This window comes from Capra hircus, chromosome 11, assembly GCF_001704415.2.
Source record: "Capra hircus breed San Clemente chromosome 11, ASM170441v1, whole genome shotgun sequence".
NCBI classification, from domain to species: Eukaryota; Metazoa; Chordata; class Mammalia; order Artiodactyla; family Bovidae; genus Capra; species Capra hircus.
The window spans coordinates 37,931,292-37,954,970 of record NC_030818.1 but is presented as its reverse complement, the minus strand read 5'-3'; the positions used below and the strand labels follow the sequence as shown (position 1 = coordinate 37,954,970).

Genomic DNA, 23,679 nt, shown 5'->3' with positions numbered 1-23,679 from the left:
AAAGTAATTTTACCGGTTTCTTCAATAGTAATAATTTTTTCTTTATTTATAGCCTAAATTTCCTAATAAGTAGAAAATATGATTGGATGTGACTAAACTATCAGTGAGCCTTTTCCCTTTTAGTTCTGTTACTTTTGAAAAACTTAGTGACTGTTCTAATATAGATCATGATTATGCAGAAGTGATTAAGATTGGACTGCTTGTGAATAATTATGTTCATAGTCACAGTGTCACAGAATAACAATTCTCTTTCCTTGGGTTTAACTGAGGGAGGATTCAGTCTTATATGAATAACTGCTTATATGTTAATATCTAATTTTAAAGGAATTTACCAGTGTTGTTGTTTATGTTTAAGTCAGGTGACACTGCAGTGATGGTCACAGCAGTCAGTAAAACAAAACCTTCACCTTCCCAATTCATGCCTTTGGTGGTAAGTATTTGCTGATTTTTCTGAACTGTAATATAGAATAAATATAGAACTGTAATATTTTTGTCCAGTGTCTAGTGAGTACAAATTGTAAACTTGGCACAATAAAGGATTTTCCTTAATTGTTTGATATTGAGTCATTATATCAGTGGTCATCATAAGATCCAGGTTTATCAAGTTGACAGAAACAGTGGAAGTGCACAAGTACTTTGATGTTTAGTAAGCAGTGAATTCATTGCTTTTGTAGATTTCCCTTTGTATGAGTCTACAAGTATATTTTTGGTGAAAATAGTATATTATGGCTTCTTTTCTTATGATAAGGGGAATGCAGTTACAGAGTTGACACAAAAAAAGGCAGTGTTAAACTTGACCAGGATAAGCTACTGTGGGAAGTATTGAGTCTACACAGTCATCTAACTGGGTAGTGGAAGGCTTTTAAAAAAATCAATTTACTGACTATTTCTGTCACCTCTCCTTTCTCTAAGAGATACAAAACACTAAAAGTAAGCAAGATATTCACTCTTAGTCTGGAATATGTTGTTGGCAACCTCAGGACAATTGTATCTCTGTAGTAATTTCTTGGGGAAAATCTGCCACTACAAAAGTCAGTCAAATGAACAGCATTTTTTTTTTCTTCGCTCTTTCAGGTTGACTATAGACAGAAGGCTGCTGCAGCAGGTAGGATTCCCACAAACTATCTCAGAAGAGAGATTGGATCTTCTGATAAAGAAATTCTTACAAGTCGAGTAATAGGTAAGATATTAAGGTCTCTGATATATATACCTGTCTTAGTATCTCTTCTCTTCCATCTGTGTTCTATAATCTCTCTTAAATTTTCTTCATTACATTAACACAACCTAAGATTATTTACTTTTTGTATCCCCGATTCAAATGTGGGCTTCATGAGAAAAAAATTTTTGTTTAATACTGAATCCCCTATACCTAGCATACTCCCTGGAACAAAATAGGCATTCAACAAATATTGTTGACCAAATGAATGAATCTCTATTAATCATATAAATTCTGTGGCCCACACCTCTACTCTGTTGAACCTAAGTAGTTTTCATTTGTAGGTTCATCGTAGTAATTCCTGAAAGCGTTGTATTCATCAACTACTGAAATATGTTTATGATTTTTCAAATCTTTGATATCCTTAAATATCATGGGATCATTTGTAGTTTATAGTTCTTCTAACCAAAAGTTCTACTTTATGTATATTTATACGCACTCATCAGACACAGAATTCCAAGGAAGGGTTTTATTTTGGTGTGCTGTTGGTCTTAAGCCTCTTTCTTCTGCTTAAATAAATAAATAACAGTTGGAGAAGGCAATGGCAACCCACTCCAGTACTCTTGCCTGGAAAATCCCATGGACGAAGGAGCCTGGTAGGCTGCAGTCCATGCGGTCGCCAAGAGTCGGGCACGACTGAGCGACTTTACTTTCATTTTTCACTTTCATGCATTGGAGAAGGAAATGGCAACCGACTCCAGTGTTCTTGCCTGGAGACTCCCAGGGACGGAGGAGCCTGGTGGGCTGCCGTCTATGGGGTCGCACAGAGTTAGACACGACTGAAGCGACTTAGCAGCAGCAGCAGCAAGCAATGAATTCTGATGTCTGTGGAACCAGAATGAAAAGTTGCTCCCCAATTTTACAATTGGGTGCTCCTGTCCTGCTAGTTTTTCATCTTTAGGATCTGGTGTATTTTAATATTTATCTGTGTCCCTGTGAGTAAATTAGTCCAAGGGTTTTGTTTTTGCTGTTATTGTTTTGCTTTATTAAATGGCTAGTTACATTACTTTTTAGCTTGGTCTTTAATGGGGGAAAAGTTTTGAATTGTGAAGCAACTTCTGCTAGTAACAATTTAATCTCTTTTTTTTTTTCTTTTGGCAGATCGTTCAATTAGACCTCTCTTTCCAGCTGGCTACTTTTATGATACACAGGTATGTTCTGTTTTAGGTTTATTTGTTTTCAGGTCAGTAAAGAAAAAAAAAAGATGTAATCTCTATTTAATACTTCCTAGGCCCAACATTTTAACAGTATAAAATAAGAATTTTTGGTGATGCTGCTGCAGTTTACATTAGTTTTTAAAACCTAACATTTATTTGGTATCAATATGAGGTGATACCTGAATTATGAGTAGGAATTAACCAATGTAGGAGTAGAGGAAGATGGAACAGGAAGCACAAAATTCTTGGGCAGGAAAGAAATTGGTAAATTTGAAAAAAGGTTAGAGTAATTGAGGTGGGTGGGGACAGTTCAGACTGGGCCCCAAAGGTCATATTAGTAACAGACAAGGACTGTCAACTAGTCTTTATTACCTATTTTTTATCATTGGGTTCTCTAAACCTCTACTTTGTTATATTTTGTTACTTTCTGAATAATACCTTCTTTTGTAATAATGACCCATTTATATACTTTAATTATTTTATGTGTGAAAAAAATAAATATGCCTTGCAAATATTCCTTTGTTAGAATGTCACTGCTTCGAGAAGTTATTTTCCTAAGTACATGACATAAGCATATTATTACAATGTAATTTGTCTGTGCTTAACAAACAGAAGACAACAGTATTTTTATGTAGCATTTACTAACATAGCTAACTAACATTTACTGCTCAGTACTATAAATAATTTATACACAGTATTTCCTATAATTTTCCTAAGAACTTTTTAGGAAGATACCATTATTTTTCCCTTTTAAAGATGAGGAAACTTTTGAGGCTTAATTTAAGTAATTTTTTCTGTGGTCAAGCATGTAGTTAAATGATAGAAGTAAGGGGTTTGACTACAAAGCTTTTGCTTTGAACCATATCATATAGTTTTCCTATATTTTAGGCCAAAATGTTATTCCAAATGATAATCCTCCCACATCAAGTAGGTTTTTTTTTTAAGTGCTTTGCATTTTTTTCCCTTGCACTAGATCCTTTGTAATCTGTTAGCAGTAGATGGTGTTAATGAACCTGATGTCCTAGCAATTAATGGTGGTAAGTATAAAAATAAAGATTAAAATTATTACTATTAATTTTCTTTTTTAAGCAATGAAATATTTTTATTTCAGCTGTTATTTTCTTTCTTTTTTAAAGCTTCTGTAGCCCTCTCATTATCAGATATTCCTTGGAATGGACCTATTGGTAAGTTAGGATTTGAAAATAAAAAACATTTTTTCTATCACTTCTCAGCTTTTTGGCTAAGAGCACTGAAGAAACTTTTTTTTTTTTTTTTTTCCCCCAAAAAAATTGGAGTGAGCATGCTATAGCAAGGACATAGATTTATTAACTTTGATTTACTGTTTCTTGGGGAGTCTGATTAGATGACATTCTAAGAAGAGTCCTTTCAGATCTTTTAAGAAACTTTTCTCTTTGCTTTGGGTTTTGTTTCTTATAGCAATATGTTATGTGTTAGAGATTATTTTATGTTCTCAGATTCTGTGACTTCTTAGTTGCCTCTTCTGTTTGAAGAATTTCTATTTTTGGACTGAGAAATTGTCAGGGTACACACTCTTTCAAGATAATATTGAAATATAAACTTGTTGATAACTTACAGCTCATGTAAGTTGTATTCATGCAATATACAAATGATTTATCAGGTGAATAATCATTGTGTCCTAAATGCCCAATATTGGACTTAGCAATGAAAAAACTAAGGCAGACTAGGTATCAGTAGTACAGAGATGAATGAGACAGTTCTTGGTTTCAGCATGAGCGAAACAATTTTTTATAAACAGTACTATAAAAGTATAGTCAGAGTGTTAAGAAAATGATAGAGAAGGGCAGGTTTATATTTGTGTAGTTAGGTGTCAGAGAGGGTTTCTCAAGAGTCACTGATATTTATGCTGTACCTTAGTAGGATCAGCAGGTAAGCACTTGTCTTAAGAGAAAATATAGTCAAGACTAGGAAAAGACCACCGAGATGAATGCTGAACTTGAGTCACCCAGTGAGGCCAGAAGATGGTCACAATTGAAGATATGGTTTGAGGTCATTACTGGAATGTCTTGAAAACTGAGTTTTTATTAAACAATTGCCAATATTTTAATATATTTTAGGGGCAGTACGGATAGGAATGATTGATGGAGAATGTGTAGTTAACCCAACACGAAAAGAAATGGCTAACAGTACTTTAAATTTAGTGGTTACTGGAGCACCTAAAAGTCAGATTGGTAAGTAGTTTATGTGGTAGATTTGTTCTGGATTTTTTGTACAGGTTTTGGCTTCTAAGAATGTATGTGTATTTTGTTAACTAGCCATAAAAATTTTTGTTTTGTTTTATTGCTGCCCCATTTTGGTAGTGCTCTTGCATCATGTCAAACAATACCTAGAATTATAGAATGTTATATAACTAATTGAAATGCAAAAATCTTTGTTAAGATAATTTTAGTAATTATTTTTAGACTGATAAGCTAGTCTAAAATTTGAAGTTTTAAATCTGGTAGTAAATTAATTGTTTTATTAAATATGTTAATTTAGCTAATGCAGTCATTCGAAGCCTGTTGTCCTCTGAGAAAGAGGTATCATATTTCCTCATAGGAAACTAGTGATAAAGATATGCACTGGACCATGGGTCACCTTTACTCCTTCCAACTAAAATGCCATAATCAACATGAACAAAAATCAGAGGCTGATTCTGTTGAAGGGGAATAGCCTTTAACAGTCAAAATGACTTGGGTTTGAAACCGAGCATCTGCCATAGTTAACCATGCAACCTTGGACAAATAAATTAAGGTCTCTTAGTTTATCCTGCTACCTGATATTTGTTGTCTGGAACTTTTTGACACAGAATCTTCTGATGTGGGAACATTTTGATGAAATGTAAATGTATTAAACTTTTAGTGCTTTTTTTGTTCGGTTAACATGTAAAATACCTCATTTCCAGCTGCTGCTTTTGGAATGTTCATAATGACTTAGAACTAGATGATAGACAAAATACATGAAAGAGGAATTGTGTATTATCTACATGTTAGTTAGGAATTGTGTGGTGAAACTAAATAACAAGGCTTAAACAAGATGGGTACTTATTTTTTCTCAAGTAACAAAAATTCAGAGATAATGAGTCCAGGACAGTTACAGCAGCTCCCCTAATGTCTTAAGAAATCTAGATCGTTTTATAGCTTTCCACTCTGCTATGCTTAGGGTGTTGCCCACATCTTCATGGTTATGTACTGGCTACCAGTGGTGGTGTAGTCGTTAAGTTGAGTACAACTCTTGCAACCCATGGATTGCAGCCTGCCAGGCTTGTCTGATCATGGGATTCCAGAACTCTAGCTAACAGAACTCTGGCCAACTTATCTTACTTACAGGCAGGAGGGGAAAAAAGAGGCAGGGACAAGAGACCAGGAGGAATAGTAAAAAGTTGTGTGCCCACTGAGTAAGTCACCCTCCCTTTTAAAGGTGAAGGTGGGGAACTATCACCATATAGAGAAGATTCTAAAGATTTGGGGAGGCTGTGAATGAATGACCCCTACATTATATTTGAGCATCTCAAAAAGGGCCCTGAGTAGAGTGTTGGTTTGCTATTTGAAGTTCACTTGGTCTATATCTGAAATTTTTCAGCAAAATTAGTAAAAAAGAAATTTACTAATTTTTTAGTGAATTGATTTGGCTACTTTATAGGACCATTATGAAGATTAGAGTCAAGGTTTGTAGAGTACCCCACATAGTACCTAGAACCTAGTAAGCAAGTGGTTAATATTACTGTTAAGATGCAAAATAAACCATCTTCTAAATGGTCATATATCTTTATCTGCCTTTGTGTCTGAACCACTCTAATTTTAAAGAGATACTGGAGGAATGAACCAAGGATCTTTACTGTATCTGCAGCATGCACAAACCCAATAGGCAGCCTTCCAACTGTTGTTCTGACCTGTTCCTATGCTCTTTTTAAAATTAATTTACTGAGGTACAGTTTACATACATTAAATGCATGTTTTTAAATCTCCAATTCTGTGAAAGGGAGAGGAGATGTCATGGGAACACAGATAAGAGAAAGGCTATAACCATCTCCATATCATGGTATCAGAGGAAGCTTCTTTGTGCCTCAAGTGAACAACTGAAACCTAACCTCCCTTCATCCTCCTCCATGTATATTTGTTTAATATTTCTCTACATTTAGAACCACAACAGGGAAGTGTTACAATTTTTGCTTTAACCATCAGACAGTTTAGAAAATTGCAGACAAGTATTCCAGTGTGTTGTATTTACCCATATTTCTGCTTAATACATTCTTAACATGGTTTCTTCCTTCATTGTTTTCTTTCTGTTTAGAGACCTTTCTTTAGCCATTTCAGGGTGACATATTTTCTTCTTTCTCCTACATCTAAGAGTTTTGATTTCTCCTTCACTCTTAAATATTTTCACTGGGAATAGGATTCTGGGTTGACAGTTCTTCTCTTTCAACACCTGAAAGATATTATGCCTCTTCCTTCTGGCCTCCATGGTTTCTGATGATAAATTTGCTGTTGTTTGAATTGCTTTTCCCACATTGGCATGGTGTCATTTTTCTCTAGCTGGTTTCAAGATTTTTTTTCCTTTGTCTTTGGTTATCAGAAGTTTAATTATGATATGTCTTTTCTTGGGTTATCCTATGTAGGGTTTATTCAGCTTCTTGAATATGCAGGTTTATGTTTCCACCAAATTGGGGAAATTGCCAGCTATTTTTCCCCCAGTACTTTTCAGCCCTGCCATCTTTCTCCTCTTTCCAAGACAGCAGTGACAGAAATGTTAGATCTTCCATTATAGTTTTACAGATCTGCTTCAGCTGACTGATGTAATTCCAACATGTAAAGCATATAAGATTTTTTTTTTCCATTCTTGATTATGCTTAGAAGCCTCAGAAGTGACTTTTTAGAAGTGATTCATTATGACTTTTTAGCCATAACAAATCTTAATGACAGGATGTGGTTAAACACACTAGTTTGATGGTAGCTATGCATTACATCATCTTAGACTTTGGACAAGTTGAGAGATACCTGCCAGAAATGGCACACATATTCAGCCTTATAGAAACCAAAGCTAAAATGCTAGAAGCCTTACTTTGGAGCTTGCCTGCTTTCCACAGGAGTTATACTTTACAAAACTAAAAACAACCATTTTATGGTAGTAGCTTGGGTCCTCTAGCTCGCTAACTTGAAACAATATCACTGCAAAGATTTCCTGACCCAGGCAAGAATTAGAAAATGTGACAAGGACCAAATTAAGAGAGAGGTCACATCAAATAACTGTTAAACAGGAAATGTTATTGGACACCTACTGTGCTAATATTTAAAATTTTCAATTTAAATACATTTTAAAAATAGATGCAGTTGTATATGTTAAAGGATGGAATTTTATGATATTTTAATTATATCTTATAGAGCTATTACAAAAAATTGTGTGCACATTTCATTTTGTGTTTCATTTTTTTAATGAGAAATTTCTCAGTAAATTTATGAAGAATATATACTTAACTTCAAATATCAAGGTTTCTTTATTCATTTACTACTGTTTATATTTTGGAATTGTGTTAATTCTGAGGAAAGAAATCAAAAAGGTAGAAAATTGATCTGTAGTATTTGTCATGTCATGGTCTTTGAAAATGGTAAAATTGATATTTGAAAATTCAAATCTGAAACATTTGAAAATTGGTAAAAGGTTCAATGGCAGTCTTGTTCTTTTTTTTTTTTTAGTCATGTTGGAAGCCTCTGCAGAGAATATTTTACAGCAGGACTTTTGCCATGCTATCAAAGTGGGAGTAAAACATACACAACAAATAATTCAGGGCATCCAGCAGTTGGTAAAAGAAAATGGTGTTACCAAGAGGACACCTCAGAAGTTATTCGTCCCTTCACCAGAGATTGTCAAACACGCTCATAAGTAAGAAAATCTGTATGAAAGAAAATATGAACGTATCACCAAATTTAATTTCCTCTCAGAAATAACTTCTCATAGAAGCACTGTCCATACGTTACTTCCTAAATACCAGCTTTCTATTTTAATAGTCATTGCCATAAATAGCAGTCTAATGCTTTTAGAAGGATAAACCTACATCTCTCTTCAAGGACCTAAGTTTAAATCTTAAAGGAAAGGGGAGAGTGAGTGTACTTGTCAAAATTAAGATAATTCTCCTCTCTCTCTGTCAAGGAAGAAGAGTATAAAGCATAAGATATTTGAATATCTAAGGAAACTGTTGAGGTTCTCAAATACAGCCACCACTATATGCCCAGTCCTTAAAATAGTGCCTGTACATAAAGTACTCATAAATTATGAATGAATGACCAGAGAATTATTTCATTTGAAATAAACTGAAAAAGTTCATACTTCTCTTAGTATGAGTCTCACAGCCATTACTTAGAGATTAGAGTTTTAACACTACCCAATCACAGGGTTATCTGCAATAACAGCCAAAATGCATAGGGAAAAAAAAAAAAAGCAGCTGGTTCCATGAGAGTGAGTGAAGAGAGAAAAATCTAAGATGAAATTAATTGAACAGTTAAGGGAAGGTGTGTGTGAGTGATTCCCCTAATAAGTGAGGAGAAAGAAATTTGTGTTCTCCTTCCCTTGTGGCTCAGCTGGTAAAGAATCTGCCTGCAATGTGGGAGACCTGGGTTTGAACCCTGGGCTGGGAAGATCCCCTGGAGAAGGGAACAGCTATCCACTCCAGTATTTGGTCTGGAGAATTCCATGGACTGTATAGTCCATGGGGTCGCAAAGAGTTGGACATAACTGAGCAACTTTCACTTCATCATAAATAGTAAACAGATTAGCAGTGTTACAGAGCAATAAATACATATTTTTAATTATGAAATGTTAAGTATTTTAGCCTGTTAAATATTTCAGTCTTGTTTATAATAAACACTGCCTAATGTTTCTACATATTATGCTGACCTTTACTTTTTGCTTAAAATAGACTCGCCATGGAAAAACTCTACACAGTTTTTACAGATCATGAACATGATAAAGTAGGTATACCTGAATTTTGTTTATATAATTGTTCTGGGAATTCTTTTTTGTAATAGCTCACACAATTTTGTTTATGAATATTTGTCATATTTTTATGAAAAGGGCAGTGTGTGAATACATTTAAATGAATTAAACAGGTACTATTTCTTACAAATTACCATTAGGGAAATCTGATTACTATTACAAAGTGTTAATTGTATAGTAATTTTAAAAATAGAAATGTTAAATACAAAAGCCATATATAACAACTGAACTTCAACTTTCTTTTAGATTTCCAGAGATGAAGCTATTAATAAGATTAGATTAGATACAGAGGAACAACTAAAAGGTAAATTTTAGTTTTTTCTAGTATAAAAAAATAAAGGAAATAATAGATTTTAAAATTTCAGTTGTTAAGAGATCAGTTATTCTTATTACTCCTTAGTTTCATCTTTAGTAAACTTGTGATAATGATACATCCCAAAGTTACTGTTAAACTGACTTCTGTGAATAGGTAAGAACTGCACCTGACCCAAAGTTAGCACCAGTAAATGCTGAGTATGAGGTGTTCCTAATCTTTTCTAGATCAAACTCTCATACTCCAAAATGGGTATCCTTGTATCATTTCCTATGAAAACCTAAAAGATACTCTTTAAAATTCTTGAGTTTAATTTATAAAATTGCAATTCTAATACAGTTTGTGAGGATTGAATGAATAAATCATTTACATCTGTGCCTGACACATAGCAGGTTTTCAGTAAATGTTAATTGATGTTATTAACATGTGGAATTATAAAATTTAGATTTTAGAGACTCTTTCTAAAAATTATTAAACAAAAGGATTTTATTGCTTAATAGTAGTCACACAAACTGAGCTACCACGCATGACATATAGTTCTTGTTAATTTTTCTGCTAATAGACAAATATCCTCTCACCTGCATATCTCAAGACAAAAATTTTGCTGCTAATATCAATATTAAGGCCATTACGTAGTTCTATAATTATCTATATCCATTATCTATATGTGTAATTGCCATTGAAAAAGTTTGGTCTTTTCTCACTATATTTCATCCTATTAAGGATTAGAAGTAAGTCAGATAGAGAAGGAGAAATAACATATGACATCCCTTATATGTGGAATCTGAAAAGAAATGATACAAATGAACTTACCTGTAAAACAGAAGGAGACTCACAGACTTAGAGAATGAATTTATGGTTGCCAGTGGGGAAAGAAAGGAGGGAAGGGATAGTTAGGGAGTTTGGTTTGGACATGTACACACTGCTATATTTAAAATGGATAACCAACAAGGACCTACTGAATAGCACATGGAACTCAGCTCAAAGTTATGTAGCAGCCTGGATGGGAGGGGAGTTTGGGGCAGAATGGATACATGTATATGCATAGCTGAGTCCCTTCACTGTTCACCTGAAACTATCACAACATTGTTAACCGGCTATACCCCAATACAAAATAAAAAGCTGGGGGGGGAATGTAAAAAAAAAATTGTATAACACCTGCTGCCTTATTTAAAAAGAAAGTGATTTTAATAATACATAGTCGTGGGGCTTCGCAGGTGACACTGTTGGTAAAGAACCTGCCTGCCAAAATGGGAGACGTAAGAGATGTGGGTTCAATTCCTGGGTCAGGAAGATCCCTTGGAGGAGAGCATGGCAACCCACTCCAATAAAAAAAGAAAAGTAGTAGTAATAATACAGAGTCAAATACCTTCTTGACTCTCTGGGTTCACAGGATAATATTTTTAATGTTTTGTTACTAATTATTTTTCTAAGTGCAACCTAGTTAAACCATAAAAATTCATATTAAAAATTATTCCTGTCTGACAAAGACACAATATCTATCTCTCTGTGGCCATTTCTTATGTTCTGCCCACTTTCAGGTTATATTTAATAAACCAAATGCTTAAGAGAACAGTGCTTAGAACTTGGCATGAATCAACTACATTAAGATAATAAGATAAAGTAGCTTAACATTGAAAAGCATAAGCCTAGGCAGACATCTTTATTCAGGTCACAGCTGTCAGTTACTACCTGGGTGATCTCGGGCAACTTGCTTCTCTTCAGGTCTGTTTTTTCTTCTGTAAAACAGAGATAACAGTAATAGCATTTATCTCACAGATTCCTATAAAGATTAAAGGTATTTAAATAAAAACATGTAAAATACCTGGGTTATGAAAGAACTTGATAAATGTTAACTAAAAACTAGTCAGCAGAGGGCTTTCCTCACTGATAAAAGAATCTGCCTGCCATGCAGGACACGTGGGTTCAATCCCTGATCGGGGAAGAGCCCACGTACTGTGAGGCAACTAGGACCATGTACCTCAACTACTGAGCCTGTGCTCTAGAGCTCAGGAGCCACAACTGCTGAAGCAGTCACGCCCTAGAGCCCATGCTTCACAGCAAGAGAAACCACCACAATGAGAAGCCTGCGCACCGCAACTAAAGAGTAGCCCCTGCTCGCCACAACTGGAGAAAAGCTCATGCAGCAACAAAGACCAAGCACAGCCAAAAATAAAGACAGAAAAGAAAGTCTATTAAAAAAAAAGTAGGGATTTGTAATGTATAAAGAAAATTATTCCTGTATTTGTGGACTAAAATAAAAGTTCCTAAAGCAAAACAGTGAAGGAGACTACTGTTAAAAACATCAGTTAAATCTTCTCATAAAATGGTTGGCTGGATATGTCAGATAACGATGAAATAGTTGATTTTAAAGCACTGTTGTTCTGGTAGAAAGCAAACTAGGTTCCCATTAATGGTACATTTGAGGTATAATAGTTGTGTCTCTCCTACTTAAAAACTTTTGCTTAGAGGACTAATGTTCAGTCAGCTCCTTTGGCTCAATTCCATAGTTAATTGATTCGACACTGTGAACTTAAAGAGAAATTTTATCTTCCAAAATGAGAAAGTCTTTGTTTTGGTTTATCTTTCTTCTATAGAAAAATTTCCAGAGGTTGATTCCTGTGAAATAATAGAATCCTTCAATGTTGCTACAAAGGATGTTTTTAGAAGTATTATTTTGAATGAGTACAAAAGGTAAACATATCCTTTTTTTTTTTTTACATATCCTTTTTTGATGGAATTGAAGCATGTACTCTCTGCAAGTTTCCTTGAAAGTGACAACTAGCTGAAAGCTAGAAACTAGGATTTTTTCCTTCAGATAACAGGAAATGATTATATAATGTTTATTTTATACATGGATACTTGTTGACAAGCGTGTGGATTCTGTTGATATGTTTTGACTATCTCTCTCTAGGCTTCATGTGTAGAGCATTGCTTCAAAGCCATTACTGCATGTCAGAATTACCTGCAGAGCTTTTTAACAGGTATATGGGTCACAACCTCTGAGATTCTAATTCAGTGGGACCTAGGATGGGGCCCAGGTATCTATATTATTTTTTAAAGTTCTGCAGGTGATTATGATATGCAGTTCAATTAGAGAACTTTGTGGTAGTGATCAAGAGATAATATGTGATTTTTCTGACTTACAACACTGCTGTAAATAATCATTTCCTTTATTACTCTAGGTGTGACGGTCGAGATTTGACTTCACTTAGGAATATAAATTGTGAGGTAGATATGTTTAAAATTCTTCACGGATCGTCATTATTTCAGAGGGGACAGACACAGGTAATGTATGTAAAAAGCTACAATTATTTGCTAATACATGATTGTTTAGATAGTCCTAATAGAAGTACATTTATGTAGGTTTTTAGCATATGGAATATATTTTCTATTCAGAAGATCTGATTTTTTAAAAATGTTTAAAGATAATGAACCTATCAGTTGCCCCCAAGAATTTCCTCATTGCTGTCTGGTCTCTTCTTCCTGCTCCCCTCCCTTTCCTTAGGCAACTCTCATCACTGCGAATTAGCTGCATTTTCTAGAATTACCTGTGGTTTTATTACATTTTTCTTTTAATCTTAGGTATAAGAAATTAAGTCACTCATCTCTCTCTTTAGTCACTAAGTCAGTCACTCATCTCTCTCTTTTCCTCTTTAGTCAAGTCACTAAGTCATGTCCAACTCTTGCGACCCCATGGACTGTAGCCTGCCAGGCTCCTCTGTCCGTGGGATTCTCCAGGCAAGAGTACTGGAGCGGGTTGCCATTTCCTTCCGCAGGGGATCTTCCGGACCCAGGGATTGAACCCAGGTCTCCTGCACTGCAGGCAGATTCTTTACCAACTGAGCTATGAGGGAAGCCCCACATTTTTTTTGGCTGTACCACATGGCGTGTAGGATCTTGGATTGAGCCCCTGTCCCCTTCATTGGCAGTGTGGAGTCTTAACCACTGGACCACCAGAGAAGTCCCAAGTTACTCAGTTTACTCCTCAGTTTATGACATTGTCACTGTTGGTCTATTTGAGGCTCTCACTTGTTTTCTCCATTTAGCCTGAACATCAGTCCTATTCTTTTCCTTTACATAGGCACCTGTTCTCTTATATTTAACATATATTTGTATGCACTGTTTCATGTATGGTAAAATGCTTTAATTATGTAAATCACTAATTTTGCCCACCTAATGGGTACAGTTGGAGAAGGAAATGGCAACCCCCTCCAGTGTTCTTGCCTTGAGAATCCCAGGGATGGGGGAGCCTAGTGGGCCGCCATCTATGGGGTTGCACAGAGTCAGACACAACTGAAGTGACTTAGCAATTAGCAATGGGTACAAAGTGGTATGTCATTGCTTTCATTTATATTTCCTGATGAGGAATGGATATCTCTTCATATGATAGCCAATTAACATGATAACGGTATAAACCATACCTTGTGGGGTGCATACCTCCAAGGCACTCCTATAGATAGTGTCCCTAGAGTTCAACAAAGTGGTAGCCCTAGTTTTAGTTTTGCTTTCTCATGAATTACCTGCTTATATCCTTTGACTGATTTTTCTTTTTTTTAATATAGTTTACTGTCTTTTTCATGCTATTTTTTAGTGAATTCTTATGTGTTTTAAATATGAATCCTTTTCAGCCACCATAATTTGTATGTATCATCTCCCTCTTTGCCATAAGCCTTCTAGCTTTGTTTGTGGTAGTCTACTAGAGGCATACCTCGGATATACTGCAAGTTCAGTTTCAAAGCAGCACGATAAATATCACAGCAAAGCAAATCACACAAATTTTTTTGTTTCCCAGCACATATAAAACTTACGTTTTAAACTATCTGTAATCTGTAGTACATAGTATGATAGCATATGTCTTAAATAACTGTACAAACCTTAATTTAAAAATACTGCTAAAAAAACACTAACCATCATCTGAGCCTTCAGCAAGTCATAATCTTTTTGCTGGTGGAGGTTTTGAAAATTTCAAGAACTAACTACAATGTGACACAAAGACAAGAAGGGAGTAAATGCTGTTGGAAAAATGGTGCTGATATACCTCCTTGACGCAGGTTTGCCTGGGTCAAGCAACCTTCAGCTTGCTTTAAAAAAAATCATTATTGGCAAATAACTAAAAAGTTAAACACAATACAGTGAAGTACAGTAAAATGAGGCATGCCTATATATGTCTACAGTGAGCCTAAAATCTTTAATTTTGAGATCTTTAAGAAATCCTACTCCAAAGGCATAGAATTATGCACCTACTATTAACTTTCTAGTTTTAGCTATATCTGTCTTGGAGTTTATTCCTATACATGGTGTGAGGCAAAACCCTCCAGATTGAATAAGTTTTGCAACAGTGTTTACTAAAAATTCATTTTTTCCCATTAATTTGTAGTCACCTTATCATATTGAAAAATGTACATTTTTGAACTATATACTCTGTTCCATTGCTTGAGTTCCCTGGGCCAGTGTCAAACTCCTTTAATTATTATAGTTGGGGGATATATTTTAATACCTGAGGGATAAAACCTCCCTTTTTATTCTTCCTTCCCTCCCCCTCAAAATTGTCTTAGATATTCTGGTACCTTTGTTCCTTCATTTAAATCAGTGATTTAGATTTGGCTTTGCACTGACTTTATGGAGTGAGTAAAAAAATGGTATTTTTACAATTTCAATCAGTCTTTCAATAAATATAACCTGTCTTCTTTGTGTTTTCTTTTATGCCTTTTAGTAAAAGTTAATTATTTTTATTTTTTTGGCCATGCTGAGTCACTTGTGGGATCTTAGTTCCCCACCTAGGGATTGAATGTGGGCCCTCACTATGAGAGTATGGTGTCCTATCCACTGGACACCAGGGAATTCCCAAAAATTAAAATAAATAGCTCCATTAAGATATTTTGTATACTTTTGTTAACCATTCTGACAATCTCTGCCTTTTAACTGGAGTGTTTTGTTCATTAAGGTTCAGTTTAATTATTAATTGAATTTAGTCTGTCATTTTATTATTTGTTTTTTGTCTAGCCCCACTTTTTTTTGTTTTTTTCCTATTCCTTCTGCCTTCTTTTTGGATTAATTGAATACTTTTTAAGATCTCCAGTTTAATTTGTGTATTTGCTTTTTAGCTATACTTCTATATTATTTTATATGGTTACTATTAGAGAATATGGTGTACATCCTTAACTTTTCATAGTCTTTTTACAGTTAATTTTTCCCACTTCACACAAAGTGAGTAAAGTGCAACCATTTCGGTATATTTGCCCCTCATTTTATCCTTTATGCTGTATTTACTTCACAAGTTATATGTGTTAACAACTCTACAAGGCAACATTATGACCTTTATTTTAAACAATTATCTATTTAAAGAAAAAAAGATAGACTTTTACATTGACCTGCATATTTGACATTTCTGATGGTTTTTATTTCTTCCTGAAGATCCAAGTTTCCATTTGGTGTTATTTTCCTTCAATCTGATAAGACTTACTTTAGTATTGTCCTTTGGATCTTATGATAACAAATTACTATTTTTCATTTATCTGAAAATGTCTTTATCTTTTTACAAAGAATCTTTTTGCCAGAATATAGATTCTGGGTTGATATCTTTTAGCACTCAAAGAAATGGCCTATTCCTTTTTGTTTTCCTTTTTCTCAGAAGTCAGGACTCATTCATTTATCGTTGTCCCTGTAATTCATTGTTTTATCTGGGTGCTTTCAAGGTTTTCCTTGTCTTTGGTTTTCAGCAGCATGACTATGACAAGTGTGGTTTTCTTTTATTTATCCTACTAAGAGTTTCCTGAGCTTACACCTGTAAATTTGTATCTTTCATCAAACTTGAGAAATTTCAGCTGTGATTTCTTCAAATATTTTTTTCTATCTCATTCTCACTTTTCTCTTTCTGGGATTGCCAGTATATATATTTAGGCCTTTTGATATTGTCCCATAGGTCCTGGAGGCTGTGTTCTTTTTTCCCCGCTTTTTGTTCTATAGGTTGGGCAGTTTCTTCCAATCCTTGTTCATATTCACTGACTGTTGCATTATCTTATTTGCATTATCTTATTTTTCAGTTCTAGAATTTGTTGGTTCTTTTTTATGTCCTTGAATACTAGCTGTTGAAAATCTTTTGTCTTTTAATCCAACATCTGAATCCGCTCAGGATCTGTCTCTATTCATTGTCTTTTCTTTCAAGAATGGGCCCCTGTTTTCTGTTTTCTTATAGGTTGTATCCTAGATGTTGTGAATGATACAGTGTAGGGTCTCTGGATTATATTATGTCCCTCCAGTCTTCTTAGATTGACTTTTTAAAATTCTTTCCAGTTTTAAGCAGGAAGTTTTATTGGCTGAACTTTTATTGAGGATTCCTTTATGGGCAGGTTTATAAATACTCCTTTTCTTCTCCTCTCCCAGCACTCCTAATACCTTTCATATGTAGTCTATGTGATATTAGACATCTGGATTATTGAGATTTATATATATTATTTATATGTAAATTATATAATTTCTCATGTTTACTGTACCTTGAATAAATGTTTATTGTACCTTGGCAAGCTTTGAATAGAATGTACTTATTTCTTTAAAAGCTAAATGAGTTTTTCACGTTTTTTGTTTTCATCTTTGTTGTTAGTAAATTAAAGCCTGAAGAATTTTATTTTTTTTCTTTTTTAGGTGCTTTGTACTGTTACATTTGATTCATTAGAATCCAATTTTAAGTCAGACCGAATTATAACAGCTATAAAGTAAGTTGTTTCCTGGTTATGATGTCACAATATATAATTCATATGGCATATTATCATTATTTCTTAAAGCCTGTATCTCTCTACCTAATTTATGTAATAGTGATTGCAAGGGGTTTTTTGTGCTATATTTGTCTCCACAAAGCATTTAATTCTCTAGCATGGGTACATTTAGTTTATTCTCTTATCTCTAGATCATTACTCTGGATAGATTTTTCTATTAATAATAAGCAAGAATCCCAGTTCCCAAAAAGAATCTGGAAGTTGTTAAATGAAAAAACCTTACCTATTTCTAAGGTACATTTGAACTTGTGTTTTAAACAATACTTGATTCTCCTCCTCTGTTCCAAAAAAGTCAGCAGTAAAATCATGTTGATCAATTTTACATGATCAGAATTACAGTCCTCACCAACATTTTTGCAGCAGAGTTCTGAACTCACAGCCTCAGATTTTCCTCAGTGCCTAACAGGGTTGCTTCCCTTTCCTTTATTAAGGGTCTCAAATGACCAAAGGACCACCTCCCATTTCCTGCTTCCCAACTGATGACGATAATCCCCAGTACCTTCAAGATTGTTGTTGCTTAGTTACCATGTTGTGTCCAACTCTTTGGTGATCCCGTGAACTATAGCCCACTAGGCTCCTTTGTCCATGGGATTTCCCAGGCAAGAATATTGGAGTAGGTTGCTATTTCCTTCTCCAGGGCATTTTCTTGACCCAGGGATCGAACCCAAATGTCTTTGTGTCTCCTGTGTTGGCAGGAAGATTTTTTTTTTACCACTGAGCCACCAGGGATGCCCATCTCCAAGACAGCATCACTAATTATTTTTCATGTACCTAACAAAAATAACAACGCAGCTGCATGTATAAGACTTGACTGTTCATCATAATGATGATTCTCTGTGGCAGGGGAGCTCTTAAACTTCTGTATTTTAAATTCCCACCTAGGCCAAAACTTGATTGCCCTTTTCTTCATGCTGACTCCTTTCTTCTAGGAGGCAACACAGCTTCATAAGTGTGTGTACTGGGTTTGGCCAGGGTACCTCTCTACATTCTAGTCCCAGGTCTCTAACCTCTGTAAGTGAGGTGGTACATATCACACATCTATGCTGGTCTTTTGTCTTCTCACCTTATAAAGTGCAGGTACTTGGCTAATGATCCCTAGGCTCCTCTCTAGCCCCCTGAATCTATGATTGCTTTAGTCTTCTGGAGGTATCTTGTTTTCAAATTTCCTTCCAAAAGGCTGTAATTTATGGTTGTATAGATCCAGCCCTGGCTCAAGACTTTCTAAAGCCTCTGTACAGAGAGGTGCCTTTTGTAATCCCACTCAGAGAACACTGTTTGTGCCAAGAACCTGTGTATGCCTGTCCTTTCCTCAGTTAAAAAAACTTTGGTTTCCTGCTTCCAGGAATTTTTTATTCTCATCTTTATTCCCAATGTTGTACATTCAGTAACAGTTCTCTTTTCAATCTTTTCAAACCCTGAAAAAAATCTTTGCCTGTCATATCCTCTGATTGTTCTCAGTTATATCATTTCAGTTATTGATTTTCATTTCATGTTTGACTTAGAAGATCATAACTGAGATTTAAATGATATGTTTATAACATTTAGGATTCTCACTAGTTATTAATGCTTTAAAATGTGTCTATTGTCTTAGTATTTAAGTTTGGATATCTATATCAAATAAGTCTTTATTTGGAGCAAAATTGTTTTCTTAAATCTGTATAGAATTCCTTCAAAAGCCCCGACCCTGGTCAGGGGACACAACTGTCTCTGACATTCATCCTTCTAATTCTTCTGGTATTCAGTTTCAGACCAATTTTCCTTAATAACCAGTTGTTTTTTAAATTCCCTTACATCTTTTTTCATTGTTTATTGAATAAATTTATATCTGCATGGTGTCTTTAATATTATGCTTTTTGTTTGTAGTGGGATAAAAGATAAAAATTTCATGCTGCACTATGAGGTAAGGTGAATTTTTCCCCAGTATTTTATTTTTAAAGATTTTTACAGTAGATAACCTGTATATCCACTACCTAGGTTCCTGCCATTAACATTTTACTATGCCAGTTTTATCATATATCTGTTAAGGTTTGGGCACTTATTTTAATGCTTGCAGAGGTATTTAGAGAGTAGAGAGACAAGTAATACCTTTCCAACCAACAACATCCTGTTCTGAGTCAATAGATAAAGGCTAAAGTATAGTAGACAATAGTGTATTAGTCAAAGAGTTGTAACTGTTCACACGTATGTCCAACAAGTGGGGCTTTTCAAATACTTCGACTGGCAAATCACCATCTCCCTTTAGTTCATTTAAATGTTCATATTTTTACTCAGTTGATTAGCAGCAAAAGAACTGAGGTATTTAATGTTAAATTATTTTATGTATGATATCAGTACATGTAATTGAGTTTTTGATTAGCTTTTCTAAGGGACTGAAAGGTTGTTGTTGAATTACAACACTGGGATTTTTGGCCCCCAGAGGAGAATTAATCCGGGGCCAAAGATGAGGCTTGATCGCTCAGAGCTTTTGTGTAATAAAGTTTTATTAAAGTATAAAGGAGATAGAGAAAGCTTCTGACGTAGGCATCAAAAGGGGGCAGAAAGAGTACCCCCCTGTTAGTCTTCAGCTGGATGTTATATAGTCAAAAGCAGCTGGTTAATGAAAGAAAGGAATGTCTCAGAACTCAGAATGACACCAGGCCCCTCACCCATAAGATGTATTTTGGGATAATCTTGGCACCAGATGGTTTATCTTGGGCCATAAAATGATTAACTTGAATCTTGAAGAAGGGCAGATCACCATACAAATAGTTTCATTTACATAGATTAGAGGAACAATATCGGAGTATAACATACTGGTTTATCAAGTAGGTTCTGAGCCCAAAAGGCAGAACCGACTTGAAGACAGAGTTTGGGGTAAATGCATAGTACATTAGCATAGCTTAAGATAAACATTTTTATAAGAAAAAGGCATTGGTTAACTTCAGGTGAAACCAGGTGTCATTATGGCAACACAGAATTTTAAGAGAAACCTCCTTTTAAATTTGTATAGAGAAGGAAAAACTATCGCTAGTTTGTTTCCTCCTGCCGCTTAAGAGAGATAAAAATGTCTGACACTTGCAGGCTATTTCTTCCGTTTGGAGACCCCTGGCCTTCCTGCTTGTTACCCTCTCAGGACCAGACGTGACACAGCCATACAACACTCTAATTTTAGTATTTGAAGCACACAGTTTGGGAGACTAGTGTACAGCAGCAGGCCTTTTGAGTGGCTGCTGTTGGCTGCCCAGAATCCCAGCATCTCAATTTTGTTGAATCTGCTATAGCTAATAGAGAATCTTTCATGTAGAAAATATATGCTAGAGAATATCTAAACCTGGAGATTCTCACAGGTTTTAAATTCCTAATATCCTGTTTGGGATATATACAGATGCTAGAGAAGCCAGAGAGGAATTATAATTGATAAGGTAAATCTTAGATCAGGAAGTGAAGAGCACATGGCAATCTTTAAAAAAAATCTTTTATAAAGTCTTTAAAAAGGGCACCTGCAAAATATACAGCTCTAGCTGATAATTGGGAAAATAGGTGAGGGCAGAGGCAGGAGAAAGATACAGGCTGTATTGCTATTTTATTTCATTTTTTAAAAAAATATTTTTATCATAAAATACAGATACTAAAATCAATATAAAACAAAGGATGACTTAATGAGTTTTCATAAGACAGACATCCTTATAACTACCACCAAAGTCGTAGAATAGAACGTGTCCAGTCAGTCCTTCCATGTTTTTCATCCCAGTCTTAAAAACCTTCTTTCCCTAAAAGAAGTTTTATATTAATAGTAATCACACCCTTGGGTTTCTGTCACACATCCCTAGATACAACAGTGTAGTCTTGTCCGTATTTTTTTTTAATTTGATATTCTTTAAGTCTCTTTTAATCAATAGGTCTCTCCTCCATCATATTCTTTTCTTTACAGTCTTTCTGTTGAACTCCCAGAGCCATCTGACCTATAGTATTCCCCACAGCCTGGATGCTAATTGCACTCATGGTACAGTTCAATGGTCTATCTCCTGCAAATTGACCACTAGATCTAGAGAGTTTATCAGATTCATGTTCCATCTCTCTTTTTAAAAATATTTAGTTAAAGTAAGTGGAATTCCAGATTTTTACAGGAAATTTTTGTTTTTTAAACAACTACATCTAGTTTACATTCTTTTAAGACAGTATATCAGTCAAATGAAATAGTTTGCAACTCTTGGCTAAGTAATACCTTATTGGAAATCTTGTTTCCTTGATGTGCATTTCTTAAAAATGTATATTTCTTATATTATAAAAATATAGTATTTTGTTATTGTTAACAATTTAAATATTATAGAAGTTTGAGTTGTAAATCCTCATAACCATCCATTTCCTACCCCAGGTCATATAAACACTAGAAATAGCTACTTTTAGCAGTTTGGTATATGTCTTAGAGGTCCAGACATTTTCTGTGTGTATGAATGTACTTTTTTCTTTTTTTTTTTTTTTTTTAACAAATATGGGATTCTATTTATATTTGTAACTTATTTATATATATGGGATATCTTTCCATGTCAATTGTATATGTACGTGCTTTTTTGTTTGTTTGTTTAAGTTTCCTCCCTATGCAACTAATGAAATTGGCAAAGTCACTGGTATAAATAGAAGAGAACTTGGGCATGGTAAGTACCAATCTCGGTATATACATGATTTTATTACAGAGACTTAGCATTTTTTTTCTCATTATTTTCTGTTTTAATTTAGGTGCTCTTGCTGAGAGAGCTCTGTATCCCGTTATTCCTAAAGATTTTCCTTTCACCATAAGAGTCACATCGGAAGTACTAGAGTCAAATGGTATGGTTTTGAAACATTTTTCCTAATGAAAAAGAATGGACTCCCTGTTATAGTTTTAGCTTTTCATAAGTAATGTTTCATTACATTTATTACTGTAGTACCCAAAACCACTGCAAGAGAAAAATGTGTTTAATCATATACTTGTCTGAATCTCTGTTCTTACCTAATGTTTTTGAAAACAATATAATATAAAAAAATGTTTATCTTTGTGTCTCTTTTACAGTAGATCAAGTTTTGGTTATTTGTTTCCTTATTTTTATAAGCAAACCATAGAGCAGGGCCAGCTTGGAAAGAAGAAGGGGGGCGGGGAATATAGTGAACTCTTAAGCAGGGGACACTTGTCATGTATCACAGATATAAGAAGATATCACAGAGAGAGGCTGGGTTTAAAAAGTCAAATTTATTTTTTCATTTTTTCAAGAGAATTTTTTTTTTTTTTTTTTTTGCCATGCCATGCAGCTTGTGGGATTTTAGTTCTTTTAGATCCCCAGCCAGGGATTTAACCTAGGCCTTGGCAGTGACAGCACAGAGTCCTAACCACTGAACTGCCAGGAAATTTCCAAAAGTCAACTTTAAATTGAAACTTGGTCCACAGGTCAAGGAAAGGTGGCATAATCATTAAAGGCAGAAAGGGCACAGGATTCTCAAAACATGTAGCCTACCTAGATCAAATGGTTATAGATATTTTGTAAAAAATACCAAAGTTCAAAATTTAAAAAAGGACTTTGAGTTCTTTACTGGGTGTGAAGCTTATGGCCCAGTGAGAGAGCTAGAGCCCTGTATTTTTAACTGCCTCCTAGTTAAGCAACAAAAGAGGCATGCTGGTTTTTCTGGTAGTTTCTTAGAAGCAGAATCTCTAGTACTGCTGTCCAACAGAACTTTCTGTGGTGACAGAAATTCTCTATCTCTGTGCTGTGCTAAATTCAGCTAAGGGACTGAATTTATTTCAGATAATTTAAATTTAGCCACACGTTGCTAATGGCTGTCACATTGTCTGTGCAGCTCTCTGTAGTCTGTGGTTTAGGAGAGCTTGCCTTAAGTGCTTTTAAAAAGAAGGAAAGAATACTGAATATTTAAATTATAAATGAGTAATTGTAAGGAAATAACTAACAGTAGCAATTTTCTACATTTAACAAAAATCAGTATTAAAGCAAGTATTTTCCTTTATTTTTATAGGGTCATCTTCTATGGCATCCGCATGTGGTGGAAGTTTAGCCTTAATGGATGCAGGTAAAAGAATTATGTCTCAAAACTACCAAAGCTTATTTAGATAATATAGACTTAATCAGTAATAAAATATAGGATTTTTAAAAACTGTATTTTAGCAAGACTTTGAAGAAGTCAGATTACAGATTACCAAACCAGGCCAGAAGGAAGATAATTAAAAAGCACAGTTTCAACTAC

General features: G+C 34.7%; 1 protein-coding gene and 1 long non-coding RNA gene across 3 annotated transcripts in view; one reads left to right on the top strand and one right to left on the bottom strand.

Annotated features, from left to right (window-relative positions):
- The window catches only part of LOC106502619, a 199,211-nt gene that overhangs the window by 152,499 nt on the left and 23,033 nt on the right, over window positions 1-23,679 (bottom strand). Inside the window, exon 3 of the long non-coding RNA XR_001296265.2 lies at window positions 11,387-11,433. This is a non-coding gene — a long non-coding RNA (uncharacterized LOC106502619). The remainder of the gene's footprint in view (window positions 1-11,386; window positions 11,434-23,679) is intronic.
- Window positions 1-23,679, top strand: part of PNPT1 (polyribonucleotide nucleotidyltransferase 1) — a 40,397-nt gene that overhangs the window by 4,705 nt on the left and 12,013 nt on the right. Inside the window, exons 3-18 of one of the 2 annotated variants that reach the window (XM_005686626.3) lie at window positions 356-430; window positions 1,075-1,180; window positions 2,318-2,367; window positions 3,347-3,410; window positions 3,510-3,557; window positions 4,470-4,583; window positions 8,085-8,271; window positions 9,305-9,356; window positions 9,628-9,685; window positions 12,292-12,388; window positions 12,880-12,982; window positions 17,339-17,409; window positions 19,333-19,369; window positions 22,037-22,103; window positions 22,186-22,275; window positions 23,452-23,505. In XM_005686626.3, the coding sequence (XP_005686683.1) occupies window positions 356-430; window positions 1,075-1,180; window positions 2,318-2,367; window positions 3,347-3,410; window positions 3,510-3,557; window positions 4,470-4,583; window positions 8,085-8,271; window positions 9,305-9,356; window positions 9,628-9,685; window positions 12,292-12,388; window positions 12,880-12,982; window positions 17,339-17,409; window positions 19,333-19,369; window positions 22,037-22,103; window positions 22,186-22,275; window positions 23,452-23,505 (1,273 nt within the window). The remainder of the gene's footprint in view (window positions 1-355; window positions 431-1,074; window positions 1,181-2,317; window positions 2,368-3,346; window positions 3,411-3,509; window positions 3,558-4,469; window positions 4,584-8,084; window positions 8,272-9,304; window positions 9,357-9,627; window positions 9,686-12,291; window positions 12,389-12,879; window positions 12,983-17,338; window positions 17,410-19,332; window positions 19,370-22,036; window positions 22,104-22,185; window positions 22,276-23,451; window positions 23,506-23,679) is intronic. The other variant, XM_013967668.2, reaches the window with a different exon arrangement.